Source organism: Astatotilapia calliptera, chromosome 9, assembly GCF_964374335.1.
Source record: "Astatotilapia calliptera chromosome 9, fAstCal68.1, whole genome shotgun sequence".
Classification (NCBI taxonomy): Eukaryota; Metazoa; Chordata; class Actinopteri; order Cichliformes; family Cichlidae; genus Astatotilapia; species Astatotilapia calliptera.
Window position 1 is genome coordinate 25,766,029 of NC_137430.1, and position 16,901 is coordinate 25,782,929.

Genomic DNA, 16,901 nt, shown 5'->3' on the forward strand with positions numbered 1-16,901 from the left:
ACCTGCCTTTAGCTATAACATAAACCGTAAGGATTAAGACAATGAAGGAGCGAGACAGTCTTTATGCTAAGCCAAAGGGTTTATTACAATTTTCTACTGAACATGGATGTCACGATAAAGAATGTCAACAACATCTGAAGTACAGAAATCAGTCTCAGTATTTTTCAGCAATACAGTTAGCCAAAACTAATTTTCTAATGATCACATTTCTAGTTCAGGATGTGGAGAAACTTATTCTTGTAATGGATGCAAGATAATACAGGAGTAGCTGAACTAATGAAATCGCTTAAATAATGAAACAGTTTTTCAGTGACTGATCCTTTTGATACGATTAGTAGCTTTTAATATCCTGTACTGATTTATGACATTTTAACTTGACGGTTATAACTCTACTAATTCAGGGATAACAATTCAAAAGGTTGGAATTATGATCAAACAACCACAAATAAATTTAATTTGGACAAGTGAAACTGTAATATTGTTCCACTCTGAGCTATACTTTAGTAACATGCAGTGAGGAGAAAACCCATGCAAGTGAATTCATTTGTGTTTTCAGTCACTAACAAAGAAAAGAGGTTTTGAGGTCACAAGGCTAACAGACCAGGTTTGTTGCTATAACTTTAATGATTATGGTGCACTCATTTCAACATCCTCCAGTGCTTAGAATTATTGTATAAGCAGTAAAAGCCTCATATGGACTGGATTCACTGGGAAGGCAGTAGGTAATTTAAAAAAAAAAAAAATGATAATGAAAGCAGCAGTTTCCCTGTTATGTCAATTAAATGTCGGAATTTTAAAATAGGCTTGCCTATCCTTCAAGGTTAAGTCACATTAAAGTAATAATGTAGTTATAGACATCACAGCTATTAAAAGAGCGAGACCCTGTAAAAGCTTCAATATGCTACTGCAGGGTAGATTTAGGTGTGTAGCCCCTTTCTCCTTTTCCCAACCACTTCTCCTTGAGGATCAGCAAGTTACAATTTGATTAAATTAAGAAAAACTGATTAAACTCAAAGAGCAAAATTGTGAATCTGATGCAGGTACTGACACTGGTATACTTTTATTGGTGCCACAATTTAAACCTAATTGGCTATGAGCCCCTACTGATTATAATAACCCTATAGACACAGAACTATCAATTCATATTGAAAAGTTAGAAATGTGAGTATTGAGTTTTTCCTAGCTGATTTATAACCAATACAAATGACAAATTGCTTTTCCCACCACCTCATCTAGATGACTTTGTTTATGCGCCGTTTGGAATAATGTCCTCATTTTCTACCTCGACCTGTACTGTCAATCCTGCCCAGATGAGGCTCACTATGATTAGAAATAGTATTAAAGAGGAAATGTATGCACAAACAAAAACAGTAGGAACCAGAAGAGTGCACACACTCTATGAAGGACAATACCTATATGCACACAAAACAAAAGCCCAAAACAAATAAATAAAGTATAAAACTCTGGGAAACACTGTTCCCGATAAGTTGTTCCACTTTTCAAGTGAAATATGAGAGACACTGCTCTCGATAAATACACGTATACAAAAAACACACAATGGTAGGCAAAAACTACCGTCACTGTTTATCATTATGGAAGGCACTGCTCCCGATAATGCGGTTTAATTATGGAAGGCACTGCTCCCGATAAAAATATTACAACTCATTAAATGCTCCAAAGTAGACAGTGCAACATAAAGGTCTCTTTGAGCTCGGAGGATTTAGTATTGTGCCTGCATTGCTTTTGTTTTTTTTAAACCTTATTTGACATTCACTTTGTCACCAATTGCAGAATAAACCTCTTTGCTTGTGATAAATAAACAATTTTCCACAAACTGCAGACAATTTTTTTGTTTCCTTGCCAGCTTTAGTCAGGCATTGGAAAAATCTCATTAAATACATTTTTTTTTAATCTACCAAGATACAACTTTTTATACCCTTAATTTCTCCACAGATGCACTTATGTCAGTCTATTTGTGAAAGCCTGCTTTTACAGCAGCTCAACGCTAAAGGAAGAAAAAGAGGGTAGAAAGATTAAACTTTATCTGGGTCTTTTTTTCCCAGCAACATTTGGAGTCATTTCTGTAGCAGATACTGCCGTAGGTTTCGACAGTATAACCGTCATAATTATGGAAGACACTGCTTCCGATAATGTCGTATAAAAAGACAAACAGCTTTATAGTGGACACTGCCACTGATAAATAATTAAAAAAAACAAATACATATAAGGTCTTTTAGTGCTTTGATGGCAAGTGGTCGCAGCAAGGGCTTCGAGTCTACTTGAGAGGAGGTGGATTTGTCAGTAGCATTTCATTTCTTCAAGTAATCCTTGTTCACAGTTTTCAGCCCTACACTTTAACACTGTCCTCTTCGAGACTATTTGTGGAATTGATTTGAATTCCCCTGAAATCTGAGCATGAGCCTATAACAAAGGTTGGGGTTTCTGATTAACGGCTTGTGCTTTTAAGTGCTGATATTGGAGCGCTATGATTTACTTTCCAAAAAATACACATGCAAACACACAACTCCCACCCTCACATCTCTGCGTCCCACCAATTTAAATTTCTTCATCGAGGTCCCAGATGTTTCCCACCATGGCATTGGCACATCCCTGCAAGTTCCAGGTGGCTAAGGCCAGCTGGGTGTGGAGTTCATCCACGTCAGTAGTCTCAGCAATGGACGCCAGAGTGTGGGAGCCTCGGCCAAACAGTAGGTGACGGAAGGGAACCTTAACAGGTGAGACGTATGGGGAGAGGAGGCTGTGCTCAACCTTTAGTTAAAAAACAAAAGTTCACATAATTAGTAACTACAGAATAGCTCTTGCTCATTTTTTCCTTGTGGTTCCAGAAAAGAATGCTAGACTAGGTGTAGAAAAAGAGTCCCAGCTTTTTATTCATTTCCATCAGCTGGGATATAAGACACCAGGACGTCACTACACAGTAACTAACAGATAAGGTGCCATAAAACAACGTCGGCCACTTGTGTAGATTGCATGCATTTCCATGCCATGCATGTTTGCACGTTGCAATAAATCGATGCACCCACTTACCATTTCTTCTATCAAAATATAAAGCAAGGAACCTTAGAATATTGTGCTCAAGATTTTTTGCACAATATTTTAAGTTGGGTCAAACCACATCACTAGTTTTTTTTGTAATTAAAATACAAAATCCAGCATCTTGTAGTTTTTTTGTTTGAACTTAAAACTCTTCTGCTAAGTAACAAAATGGCATGTCTGAGCTTTTGGTTAATGACAATCTTGTGTAAACCAACATTTTCTGATGCGAGCACAGCACTGCAACACAGACGCCAAGCTTGGTCTGTCAGCATCTGTGACATCTATAAACTGACTGAGCTTACAATTCCATGTGGCCTTAGTTTTCCTCTTTTAGTAAAAGAGGAAAACTAGGGCCACAGATGTTTTGCATGCTCGTCAAGCTCACAGTTGAGCTTTAGGTATTACAACTTACAAAAATTAGGAATGAGAGGGGAGAGACAAATTAGATTGAGGTTCATCAAACCTGAACAAATGAGGGGTACGGAGCAGAAAAGTATTTTCAAAATGTATAGTTTTTTTAAATTACAACACACGACCCAGCAGAGGTCTTGTAATACATGCATTACCATCATGATCCTGTTGTTGAGGATTCGACATGCTTCTTTGTCATCCAAGTTGGTGTTGGCAATGTCATTGTAGAGGTTACTGGCAGCACGCTGGAAGGAGCCTCGTGCACGGTTCAACCAGCTGGGACTCAAATCCTTCACCAGACAAAACAAATATTCTTAATCACATGAAATTCATAACATGGATAAAAATGAAACAAAAAGTGTCAGGAAGACGCCAACCTGCGAGAGCAGCCGGATGTGTTTGTAGACGCCCGCCACAGCCTTGGTGAGAGTTTTGCTGTACCGGTTCACATCCAAGCTCAGCAGGTGGTCGTGAACCAGGTGCAGGGCCATCTGACCAGCAAACTGCGCTGCTATCGCCGTGATCTCGTTGGTTTGATTGTTGGTTTCATAGTTAAGTTGGTCCATGGTGTCCAATTGAGTGCCATAATAAGTGTAGACCTCAGACTTAAGTGGAGAAACATACAGACAGTTCAATACACATCACTGTTTGCTTAATGTTTAAAACGACAAGCAGACTTTTTTTTTTTTTTTTGTTTTAAATATATAAATGAACCACCCCTCACATTTGGTTTGATGAAGTGAAAGGAGACTGAGGGAATTCCAGAGAAAGCCAAGAAGGGATAGGCTGGGTCATCTATTGTCATCGGTCTCATTCTGCATGCAGGGAAAGAAGAAGAAAAAGAAAAAAAAAAAGTTATTGTAGATGGGTAAAACAGAAAGAAACAAAGTAATCCCTGATTATCTGCTATGAAATAACTGCTTTAGAGTCATTTTTATAAGTGTTTAGACAGTTATTTTAAAGGGGCCAATTATACTTATTTTTGGCTCTAGTAGAACAGCTTTGTAGGACTCACACTTATTAATATTTTTTAATCTTATACAGAGCCTTTGTGTAGTCACTCAGCTCATCCTGTCTGAAACGAGCCATTTTAGCTCCTCTTCCTTACTTCCAATTGGTTCCCCACTTTCGAACAACAGGTGGATTGGGGTTACAACCGGAATACCTGGGATGACCATATTAAGCAATATTCCACTCGTTATGGCATTCAGAGCCGTGTGAAGCTCAAGCTTTTGTCTCAAGAGGGTGGTTATAAAACTGCACCAACATGTGAAAATACCTGGATTCTGATAACTGGCAGAAATTTGCAAGCTTAAAGAACATCAGATTTCACTGATTATTAGAGTCGTTTTACTGTACAAACTATTTAAGATCACTAGGGCTGCCACAAACGATTATTTTGATAGTCGACTAGTCACCGATTATTTTTGCGATTAGTCGACTAATCAGATCATGCATCCATTGGACGTAAAACGTACAGCTTATTGCACTAGCAGCATCTGCTCTTATATAACTATCATTAGCTTACAGCTTTAAGTGTTTAAGGTATGTGCTAACTAAAAATAAAGACAAGATGATAGTTTGTTTCGGTGGTGTTTAATAAACTCCTTGCTATCTAAAATATAACAGGACACCGGAGTATATTCTCGAGCATCTCACACTTCTGATAATCAGTTGTCTGACTTTTATTCAGCTGTGTAAAAACTATAACTTTAATCTCAGCCAAACAGATTTACTCAGGAACAAATAAAATACTAAAAAAAAAAAAAAAAAAAAGCCAAACAATAACATTTTTAAGTTATCTAAATGACTTGTATATCATGTTTAACCTGATTAGTGAAAGATGGCGGTGGGTTTGAAAACGATTTGCCAGGAGTCCGGTGTTCTCACAGCTCTAGTGAGCCTTGCCCCCGGCTAGCTATCGAGCTAGTGGGTAACAGACGTCTCCGAAAACGTCAGAGCGCTTTTGAAAATATGTGGTGTCTTGATAAACTGAGCAGATATTTGAGGTTTACACAGCTACATTCTCGCCTGAAAATATGTTAAACGTTTATTTTGTGACCCAGAAAGAATAATAAGAGTAATATTAAAACTAACTAGCTGCCGCCATTGTTGGAAACTGAGCTGGGCTGTGCTATGAATTCTGGGACAGAGCTACTTCTTCTTCGGGATTTAACGGCAGCTGGCATCCTTGTACATGCAGTGCTGCCATCTTCTGTTTCAGTCCGTTATTACACTCTTAAATCCTACTACTTATTCCTGCATCTTTTGTGATCTTACAAAGCTTCAAACGACACGTCGACTATTAAATTAAACTCATAATAGACTTCAGAAGGAAAAAGGCAGAGATCCAACCACTATTCATAAATGGGGACTGTGTAGAAAGGGTGGCAAGCTTCCGCTTTCTGGGAGTCAATATAGAGGAGAACCTTTCCTGGAGTGTGAACACCTCCGAGCTGCTGAAAAAGGCCCAACAGAGACTGTACTTCCTGAGAATTCTCAGGAGGAATAACATCACACAGAGACTGCTGGTGTCCTTCTACAGAGCCACCATTGAGAGTGTTCTAACTTACTGCATATGCATCTGGTACACTAGCTGCACAGGGGCTCAGAGGAAAGCACTCCAAGGGATCATTAACACCGCCCAAAAGATCACTGGCTGCCCTCTCCCCACACTGGAAGTTCTACACAACGCCCACTGTTTTAAAAAGGCCCAAAACATCATAAAAGACACCTCACATCCTGGCCACTCCCTGTTCGAACTGTTGCCCTCAGGCAGACGGTACAGGGCAATCAGAGCAAGGACTAATAGACTCAAACACAGCTGTTATCCAACTGCAATAACACATCTGAATACTACAAAAAAATGTCCATCACGCCACTCTTGTGTTAATCTATGCACGGTCTGAAGCATGTGTGTGGGAATGTATGTGAATGTTTTACTGTTATATCTTATTAGTATTCTATCTATTTTATTTATTGAATTTTATTGTTTTATTTATATTTTGATATTGCTAGGGATGCTGCAATGATCGGGGACCATTCTTAATTTCGTTGTTCTCATGACAATGACAATAAAGTTTCTGATTCTGATTCTGATATCAGTCGTCGACGATTTTGATAGTCGACTAATCACGATTACGTCGACTAATCGTGGCAGCCCTAAAGATCACCTTTGCCAACTTTGAAAATATACATATTCTCACACACACACACACACACACACACACACACACACACACACACACACACACACACACACACACACACACACACACTTTAATTTTGCCTACATAAAAGCTTCGACTTGCAAATGTATATTTAATGTTTTAGGACTAGCTCATCAGCCAGATAGTTTAATAAATGAAGGTGTGCAATCTCAGAGTACAATCAATCATCATCAGTCAAATATTGTCCAGGGGCCTGTTTATAGTAAATCCATTTGTACCCTTCATATGCAAGAGTGTTCCTCTCTATTACTTGACTAAAGTTTTATGCACTGTGGTTCATTTCACTACACTGGTTTCCTACTTACACATTAGCCTCCCACATTGTTTCTCCTGCCATGTTGTACACCGTGCCAGCACCAACAGGACTATTAACCTTTAAGAACAAGGCAGATTACAGTCAGCACAAACTATCCATTTGTACGAAACGTGTATCACTATGAATCAGTGTAATACCTCTTTCATCGTGGTCTCAAGGAGGCTGTAGAGCAGTGGACTTGCTGAGGCCATAAAGCCCCCCTTACCTTGTAAAGGAGAGAAAAGAAAAAAAAAAAAAAAAAACACACACACACACACACACACACACACACACACACACACACACACACACACACACACACACACACACACACACCCCAAAAGAGGTCAACTGACAAATGCCACCGTTTAAGTGCTGAGATGTCCTGCATGTGTAAATTTGTCTACATACCCATGACAACCCCATCCAGGCTTATGTAGGTGAACACTTTTTTGTCAATAGAGGCCATATAACCCTTAAAAAGGAAACAAAACAAACAAACAGATGAGACATGTTAAAACACTATCAACACAGCAGGCATTTCCTTTCAAAAGGTATTCAGTTCTCACCTCCAGCCACTCTGTAGCGCCAACACTTCCATATTCTCCTGCACTCCAGCTCGCAAACACCAGGCTTCTCTTGGGCCTGAACCCATCTATAGACGACATGATACTTCTTGCACTGCAGTCCAGTGTACCCAGTCCCACCAACTGTTGTTTGTATAGCATTTTGTTTTTATTCCTTACCATTCTCGACCATTTCACGGAAAGCTTTGGCCAGCTGCACCAGTACTGAGGTGCCAACAGTGGCTCTGGCGTAGCCGCTACCCCAGGCATCCCTCTGAGCTCCCAGTACAATGTAGCGATCTGCAGATTCATGAACAAATCCATCTTAATGTCACACGTCTTGGCCTAAGACTAAGCAAAAGCTAAGTCACGCCAAATAAAAGTTTAGTCTTACCAGGATCATCAAATCCTTTGATCACCCCAAACACATTATGGATCTCCTTGTTCACCAGCTTATTGTTGACCTCAACAGTGATGTTCTCAACGCCTCCCAGCCTGTAAGACACTTGCTTGAATCCACCTTTAAAACCACTTGTTTCATCTGGTTCAGGACCACCAATTTTCCTAAAAGAACACAAATGAAAAAAGTTTTAACTGTGGCAGATATATACTGAACTGAGGTGTCTGGCAGCTGTCCTGTTTAACTGATGCTGAGCCATGATCATCATGGTCATCACACAGCGGGTAAACATGAATGTTTCTTAATCTGTAGAACACTGTTCATGTCTGCATTGATTTGTGTGTGGCCTTACTGAAGAAGTTTTACAGCAACACTGCGGGTGATAGTCTGGGCTGGGATTTCGGGGAGGCCAGATGACCGAGTTGGGGGAAACTGGGTGTGGTTAAAGGAGGGGAATCCAGGGGTGTAGGGGTCACCTGAGCCCAGATGGACCTGAAGGGGACATGAAAACACAGATTCAGGTAAAGGGGGGGGGGGGGGAAATTCCACTATCATAACAAAACAACACTTTACTGCCTACTTGACTTATTTTACAAACTCACATGTCCATAGAGCACAGTGTCAGCTACATAATTGTAATCAGCTTCATCGGGGTAGATCAGAACAGCAGACGCCCCTCTATCTGCAGCATTGGCCACCTGAAAGAAGGGGAGGAAAAAAAACAAACAAAAAAAAACAAAAAACTAAATTTTGTTCCTGGAACAAAACCTGCTCGTCAGCTTCCTTAATGTAAATGCATCTCAAAGCCTTCCAAGTGAAGGCTGATCAATGTAAAAGATAAAAGTTTAAGCTGAATTAAATTGAAAGTTTTTCAATTTAAAGAAAACTTTGACAACCAGCTGTGAGTAACTGAACCCATTTCCTCAAAGTTGCAGTTAAATTTGAGTTACTCACAAGTAGAATTCATTTTTCTAACGCTTCACTCTGCTGCCCTACCTACACCATCTTCATCATGCACACATACCTGCTCTGCAAAACTGATCTTTCCAGCACGGACGAGCAGCACGCAGCCTTTTAACTCAACCTTATTTTTATTCACGATATCCAGGTCCTCTTTACGCCCATAGTTGCCGTACACAAGTTTGCCCTGTAAATACCAATTAATAGCAGTTAGTTAAATTAACAAGATACACAAGGTTTCTGAACAACAGTCCTAACTACAAATCTTCTGACATTCGTGGTTTGTGTCACAGGTTTCAGAAAGTGAAACTAAGGTGGTTCTTTGCCAAAGCTTTAGGCTCACCTGAACTCTGTCTGTAGCGCTGTAGGCCAGATACCCAGTAAGGCTGAAATCTTCTGAACCAAACTGAACCTTGTTTGGATTCTGGCTGCAAAGGAGAAGGCAAGAACCTGTTAAAAATTATTTTCCTTGGACACACTTTATTTTACAGGTTTGTGACATTTCAATCCATTTCTCGTCACAAACATGCATGTGTGTTCCAGTGTTTATTTAACAAATATACAACTTATAATGAAGCATTAGAAAATGTCAATGGACAAATCCAGGTGTAATTTGTAGAATTTATTTTTTTTGATTTTGTAACTCCTCCTTTTACACTAAACAGTTTGGTGTGCAAAACTCAAATCAGGAAATCACAGAGATAGAAAGCCTCCCTCTGAATTAATGCCACAATCATTTAATTAAATAAAAAACGTTTTTTTTTTTAAAGTTCCAGGTACCTGTCTGGGATCGGCAGCTGAACATCGTGGATGTCTGTCCAGGGATCCATCTCTAGTTTCTTGAATTCATCAAAGATGCTGTTTGCCAAACTCATGTCTTTATCACTTCCTGCTGAACACCCGGGATTTTCAAAGTCCCTGCAGAAAGGACATCTTATTTACTTTTTCTGTTGGCATCTCAGTTTAGTCTTGAAATGATTGACATTAAATGTGTGTTTGGTTTGAAGGTGTGTGCGTATTCAGTGTACCCTAGAGTCTTTTGAAAGGCCTCCCTGGTCATTTTCCTCGCAAGAAGTTGAGAGATGTTCTTGAAGTCCATCTCAACCTCTGCAGGTTGTGCAACCGGAGCTTGTGTCACTGGGCTGCAGTTCAGCAACTCCACTTTAGGTTTACTGTGACTGATATAACCAACCAGATAGCCTGGAAGACACAGCACACACCAAAACCGATTAAAATGTAGTACATACAAAGTACATAAAGAGTCATTTTCCTTTCTGTAGACTTGGATTAGTATAAGAGGTTTTCAGAGCATAACCTACCAACGATCAATATCAGCAGGGTTCCCAGGAGCAGGAAGGCAATGGAACACCGGCTATAATTTTGAGGTGCCGGCCTGAAGCTTGGTGAGCCCTCGGCCTCCACGTCTGTAAACTCCTCAGTGCCATCTTCAGACAGTTTGACCTCCAGATGCCTTTCTCCATTCTCTGTGGGCTGCAGGGGGAACCTGCTGTAACGCACACTTCTAACCTGGAGAAGATCAGAGTGAAAACTATGAGAGCGACACGCTCCAGATTCAGCAGCTCCATAAGTAGTGACAATGCTACAGTTGTTTTTAATAAAAAAAATAAAATAAAAAAAAAAGCTAAACAAAGCTTGTCACTTTGCGATTGCTTCCGTTTTATCAGTTTGCTCATGATACAAACAATGATAAAGACGTGACAATGTGCAAAATGTAGGCTGTGAACGTACCACGCCGTTAAACGCCAATCTCATCTGATCCATCGCTCCTGGTTTTGTTGTTGTTCTAAAAACAGAATATAGAACAAAGAGGCGATGAGGCAGTGGGCAGCAAAGAGAGAGAGGCCAGGAGAGCGCACGAGAGAGAAGGGAGGGGGGGGGAAAAAAAGAAAAAGGAGGACGTGCAGCAAGTCAGGTAACAGAGCAGCTATTCATGGAATTGCTGGGTGGAGTGTTTCCTCTACACTAACTGCCTTAAAAACCTTATTTTATATACAGTAAAACCTTGTTTTATATACACAGTATTCTCTATCTGAGCTGTGGATCACACAGGATTTGGCTTTTCTGGTTGTTTTTGGGAATGCAAAGAATGCAAATATGTGCAGGAAAGACTTGGACGATAATGGAGGAGACACAAATCCCTTAGGGGGTCAGGAAGGACATCTGGTATCAAAAAAAAAAAAAAAAAAAAAAAGCCAGCGCAGAGCTGCAGGGGCTGTCTCCTGTGGTCCCGCACAGACGACAAGTTAACAGAAAATAAGTAATTGAGCCAGTTCTCAAGTAAAATAAGGATAAAGAATAGTATTCAATTGTCTTTACAGTACCATGCAGTTTACAGCTCTGCTTGGCTTATGAAGGCTGTGCTGTTTGTTGTTGAAATTTGTTTTATTAACACTATGTGGCTCAAAGTGCATATAGAGTGAGAATCTGTTTAACTATATACTCTGTATAAGGGAAGAATGAGATCTGTGCAGTGCAGAATTACAGCATCTCTTTCTGCTATCCAGCCCTCTCATCTACAAGATGTGGGCCTGTAACAAACAGGAGCAGCCTGCTTCTTAATATATTACATCCATCAGTTAACCAGCGCACCCAATGGTTGGCACGAGTGGTTCATACTAGCAATGTTTAGTTTTCTAATCAACTTACAGGGGAGTAATATTACAGCCAGTACTAAAGATGTAATAGTTTATGTCTCTCTGCTGGACAAACTGTACTGAAATGAAACTATGGAACATTATCATACCAGCAAACATCAGAAAAAAAAAAAACTGTAATTGTTGGTCGACTAATATCAGTGACCAAGTTTATCACATAAAGGCACCACACAACAAAAACGTTTCATCATTTTTTTTGGCATTTAAAAACACCAAGAACGTAACCAGGAAATATATACTGAAAAAATAAGCTAAAAATATTTGTGGTATCTAAATGATGTCTGCTTCCTTATGAGTTACCGTATTTACTAATCCTTCTATTGAAACATGCCATGTGTGGTTTACTCAAAGGAGGAAGATTTCCCCATGTGTCACGTCCTTTGAAGACATTTCGTCAGCCTGCAGATAATACAAGTACTTCCTGCTGCAGTGCATCTTACAGCCAGCAAGTAACATAGTTTAATTCAATGATCTTCAAATAAATCCTCCCTCCATTAAGGATAAGGCTTACATACATTTATAAAACATTACCAGAGCAAGCAGGAATGAAGCAAGAATTTTAGCCCTGGTTTTGTGTGTTCATGTTCTGTTCTTTTGTATACTTCATCTGTTTGTATGTTGTATACTCTTTGTTTGTCCAATAAAGTTCATTAAATAAATAAATAAATAAATAAAGTTCTAAAACAAGAAGCCGTTGGGGAGTGGTTCCTGAAGGTTACATCATGTACCAGCTCTAAGTGAACTTACACTTGCAGGCCCAATCTTAATAATAACGCAGAATGCGTTGTTATTATTAAGATTGGGCAAAAATAAAAGCATTACATATATGTTTTACGGCTAACTATAACAGTGAAACATGGTGGCAAGAGAGTGCATTGAAAAGCCAGGTGACATTGCACACTATTAAGATAATTAGCAAAACGTTCGTTTAACACATATTCTGAGTCATTGCTTCACAGGAATCGAATGAAACGGACTGCAGCTAAAGAAAAGGCTTTCTTTTCAAAATTAAAATACATTCGCGAATGATTGATTGATTATTATAAGACCAAAGCGAGGACTCTCACCTTCTCGACGTTCTACAACGTCCGCCTCCTTACTGAAAAGATTCCTTTCTTTATAAAGCTGTGCCACTTCCGGGTCGTCTGTTAACACACATGCGCAGAGCCTGTGATTTGATGTGCGGAGAAATGTGTTATACATCTGTACAAGTATAATTTAATGAACAACTTAAAATTATCTCAGGAAAATTTACTGATTTTTTTTAGTTGTTTGGGTTTTGTTTTTCTTGTTACGTATGTTTAATAAGTTTGGATAAAGAAAACATTAAACAGAGCTTTTCTGCCTCCAAAAATTACACCTTTAAACTGTAACTTTGTGATACTAATAAATGTATATGTATTTTTTTCACATGATTTTTTTTTTAAATTGCATGACATAATAGTACATGAGCTACACAAAAATTTAATAATTAAATAATTATCCAGGTTTATCTTTTGCAGTGTCTCCATTAGAAATAATGTTATATGCCACTGCTATTATTTTATTTTACAGCCCATTTATGGAGCAACATCTATACTATTTTAATTTTTACGTCTATTGACATTATATTTGTGTTAACCTTACGACAGACTGGCAACCTGTCCAGGGTCATATAACCCTCCACGGTGTCCAGGGACAACCCTCACTAGGGTTTAAATACCTGGGACTCCCCCACCTGCCAAAACCTGGATCAATGATAACCTACACATATATATGTAGCTTTTAGCATGATTAGTTGATCCAGTATGAACTTTTGGTACCATTTACCATAATTAAAGAATTACAATGTATTTATGTATTTCAACAAGTAACAATTGGACCCTTAGAAGACGTTTGTACTTAATAGCTTTCCCACAGTTTTATTTATCCGTTACTTTTAAAAGGTTGTGGCTATTTTTCTTCTGATCTTGTGCAGTGTAGCACTTGTAGTACATTACAAAACTCACCATTGTTAGCAGTGCTGAGAAATATGCTTTATTAAGTGGGTGGAGTTTGAAATAATGAACCTGGATTGTTGAGGCCAGGCTTCACATACCACACGACACCAATGCTTCTGTGAATAATGACTGAATTGTTGGCATGCTCTGTTCCTTCATTTTTATTTATTTTTTTAATCAAATGCCTTTTGTAGTCTACTTCCTTTTACCAAAACAAGCAGGACAGGAGGAACAAAATACTGAACAAGCACACATTTATAATTACGCCTCATTACTAACAACCACCCACTATAATACAAATGAATGGGAAATCATGCTGCTGTACACAGCCATCTGTGGAAGACACTTACAGTAACTTTAGCTCATTCTGTGATGTCAATACTGTGATGTATCCATGTGATGTGGTTAATGCTGGCCTGAGAAGACATTTCAGTCATCCACTCATGTGACAATTGTTTCTTCTCACTGAAACAGATCTAATTAGATCTGTAACATCAAAGACCTCCACGGCACCCTCTCTTTTTAAAAAAATAAAATGTACTTTTATTTGTATTTAACAGTTAAAAAAAGCAAACAAATAACCAAACAATGCAGTTTGGTATTCAAACCATCAACAAGGATTTAAACAAATTTCCTAAAAACTAAAAAGACATTTCTAGTCATGTTGTACCAAGAGAATCTTTAAAACCTGTAGAACTCCAAAACAGTGTAAATGAAAAATCCATATACTTCTGCACCTTCTTATTGCTTGAATGCTTCAATTGCTTGACTGGTATTTTCATGAATGTAAAAAAAAAAAAAAAAAAACAAGGAGGAAAAACTACTTTTTAACAGGAAGAAATGTCAGACAGAGCTAGGTTCAGGAAGGGGCAGCCATTTGTCATTAACAGTTGAGGGTGACAGATTATTTCATTGCTTTATTGTTCTGAAAGTTTTCCCATCAGAATTTTTACAGAATGTTTACATGTGGTGAGGGCTTAAAGAGACAGGAACTTGGTAAACAGCTTCTTTAGGCTGATATCTCTATTTAACACAATGATAAAGGTTTGTATGCTGAGACGTTTTTTATATTAAGCTTAAAAATAAAAAAAAATGAAATTTTATTTCATGTTTTAAGTATTTTTATATGATTTGATGCATATTTTATACATGTCGTTTTAGCATCTATTTAAATTAACTTAATTTAGAACATTCTTGAAGATAACTACCCAAGTAAGTGCCAAGAGATATTTCTTAGTTTCCTGATGAGCAACTTGCTTTTCAGCAAACTTTTCTCTCAGTTGCAACCATCAGACATGCTTTAGTGTTATGAAACCAAGATCAAGCTCTTAGGGCAATTTGTTGAGATGCACAAACAGTCTTGTAGAACTCTTAAGATTTAATGCATTCATGAAAAAAAGCTAAAACTATAATCTAATGCATAATATAGTGCAAGTATTTTAATACTTAATATCAGTAGCCACAAACAAGATGTTGCTTTTGCCATCCCGGTCCCACCTTTAGTCCCCATCCTTGCAGATAAAAGCGATCAAGATTTTCTCAAATGCAGCTTTTTATTTTTTTTCATATGTGATGTACAAAATCCCCCAAAAGGTGCTAGAAATCCTTCCCACAGTATTAGGAACTCTTGTTATGTTTTTCTACATTTACAGTAGAGGGCAAACTATAACTAAGGCTGAATCCATTATGTAATACCAACCCTCCGCCAGATGGGGTCACCTTAGTGCTTTGTGATAAATTATTTTTCTCTGGAGGATAATAACCACCATCTCTGATGATAAAACAATTCTTCATCCTTAAAGCAGCAGCATCAGTGTGTGTGAGAAAACATCCTGTTGACACTGAGACAGTAGAAACTAACAGTGTTGCATTTTGTTGATGTCTGTTATGGCATTAAATTTGTGACATTTCAACTCCCTGTTAGGGTCCCTGGGTCGTTGACCCAGTGTTTTGTGTTTTTGGTTCTTTGATTTTGTTATTTCATTATATTCTAGCTTTGCTTTATGGGTTTTAGGATCATTCTTAGTTTAGGTTCTCTGGGTGGGGTTGGTTAGAGTTTTAGTGTCCTGGTTTTCTGTCTGTGTTCCATAGTTGCTGTCTTCCCTGTCTGCTGTATCCCCACATCCAGTCAGTGTTTGTGTCTGCCCTGGTCCCACGTCTCTGTTCCCTCTGTAGTGCCTGCATGTGAGTCTGTGTTATGTGTTTCCTGTTTTACTTTGAAGGTCTCTGTCTTATCTCAGTGTGTTCAGTTTACGCTTCTTTGGTCTCGTCAGTTCTGATTTGTCCCAGCGGTGTTTCCCTCCTGTTACTCATTCCCTGATTGCTCCCTCTGTGTATTTAAGCCCTGTGTTTCTCTGTGTCTGTGTCGCGATCTACCGTTTTCTTAGCTGTGTGTTCTGTCATTTCTCCAGTTTAAGTTTGTTTTGAGTTTTTTCAGTTATGTTATATTTTTGAGTACCTAATTAAAGCCTTTTTGAGTTCACGTCCGTCTCCGGAGTCTGCACCTTGGGTCCTATTCCTGCCTGCACACAGCCACACCTAACACTCCCACTGTGACTATGGTTCATTAAATGACACCATTAAAAACAAAAAAACATTAACATTGATTTAAATTACTTAAGTGATGTAATAGAATTAAAATAGAAACGTAGGAGACTGAAGACGTAATCAAGTCGTTTGTGAAAATAAAGGTTCTTCTTTTTGATAACGATATTGAATTAGTTACAAATTCTGTATTGCCATTTAGCATAAAAGTAATAAAAAGGTCAAAAGTCAATATCATAGGCAACTTCATTGTCAATTCTGAAATATGTACAAAACATACACAGGACCGAAACATCATTTCCCCCTAACTAGCATGTGCAAGTCGAAGCTTATCATCGAGTTACGAGAGTATGAAATGTAGATGTGAACATAAATATCTGTAAGTATGAGTTATGTCGTTAAAAAGCTACTTAAATTATCAAAATTAAACTACTTAGTATGCAGAATAATCTCTGCCGATGCTATATTTATATATGTAAATGTTATTTTCTCCTGCTCCCTTTTTCACAAGGGGTTGCCAAAGGGCTTAGCTCTGCATATTTGAATTGGCAGATTTTTTTTAACCAGATGCCCTTGCTGAATGAATCATTATTAATGATGTATAAATATGAATGCATTTCAGTCCTACAATCCCACATACCATAGGGCAACGGCATTAGTCAGCATATCAAATGCATTTGAGAAGAGCTTTTGTATTTGATGCTTTTCTTTCATTTCAACTAAACATGTAATATTTAAGAATCCTTACTTGTTTCAAAATGTGTGATTTATTTATAAAGTTTTG

General features: G+C 38.4%; 1 protein-coding gene across 1 annotated transcript; it reads right to left on the reverse strand.

Moving 5' to 3' along the window:
- Window positions 1–60: 60 nt before the first annotated feature.
- On the reverse strand, window positions 61–12,762 carry tfr1b (transferrin receptor 1b). The gene is made up of 19 exons (XM_026180168.2): window positions 12,662–12,762; window positions 10,669–10,723; window positions 10,239–10,446; window positions 9,948–10,119; window positions 9,700–9,837; window positions 9,263–9,347; window positions 8,984–9,106; window positions 8,562–8,657; window positions 8,312–8,451; window positions 7,954–8,123; window positions 7,740–7,859; window positions 7,563–7,648; window positions 7,405–7,468; window positions 7,152–7,219; window positions 7,004–7,071; window positions 4,193–4,283; window positions 3,846–4,073; window positions 3,624–3,758; window positions 61–2,769 (listed from the first exon to the last, which is right to left on the reverse strand). The coding sequence occupies exons 2-19, from the start codon at window positions 10,699–10,701 to the stop codon at window positions 2,557–2,559; spliced, it is 2,238 nt and encodes a 745-aa protein (XP_026035953.1). The 5' UTR covers window positions 10,702–10,723; window positions 12,662–12,762; the 3' UTR covers window positions 61–2,556.
- Window positions 12,763–16,901: the final 4,139 nt, after the last annotated feature.

What these genes read in the sequence shown, in the direction of transcription:
- tfr1b (XM_026180168.2), bottom strand. Translation starts at nt 10,701, where the DNA reads ATGGATCAGATGAGATTGGCGTTTAACGGCGTG. An exon ending in GCCTTTCAAAAGACTCTAGG is followed by an intron (nt 9,838 to 9,947) that starts GTACACTGAATA and finishes TCCTTTCTGCAG; the next exon opens with GGACTTTGAAAATCCCGGGT. An exon ending in ACACTGTGCTCTATGGACAT is followed by an intron (nt 8,452 to 8,561) that starts GTGAGTTTGTAA and finishes TGTCCCCTTCAG; the next exon opens with GTCCATCTGGGCTCAGGTGA.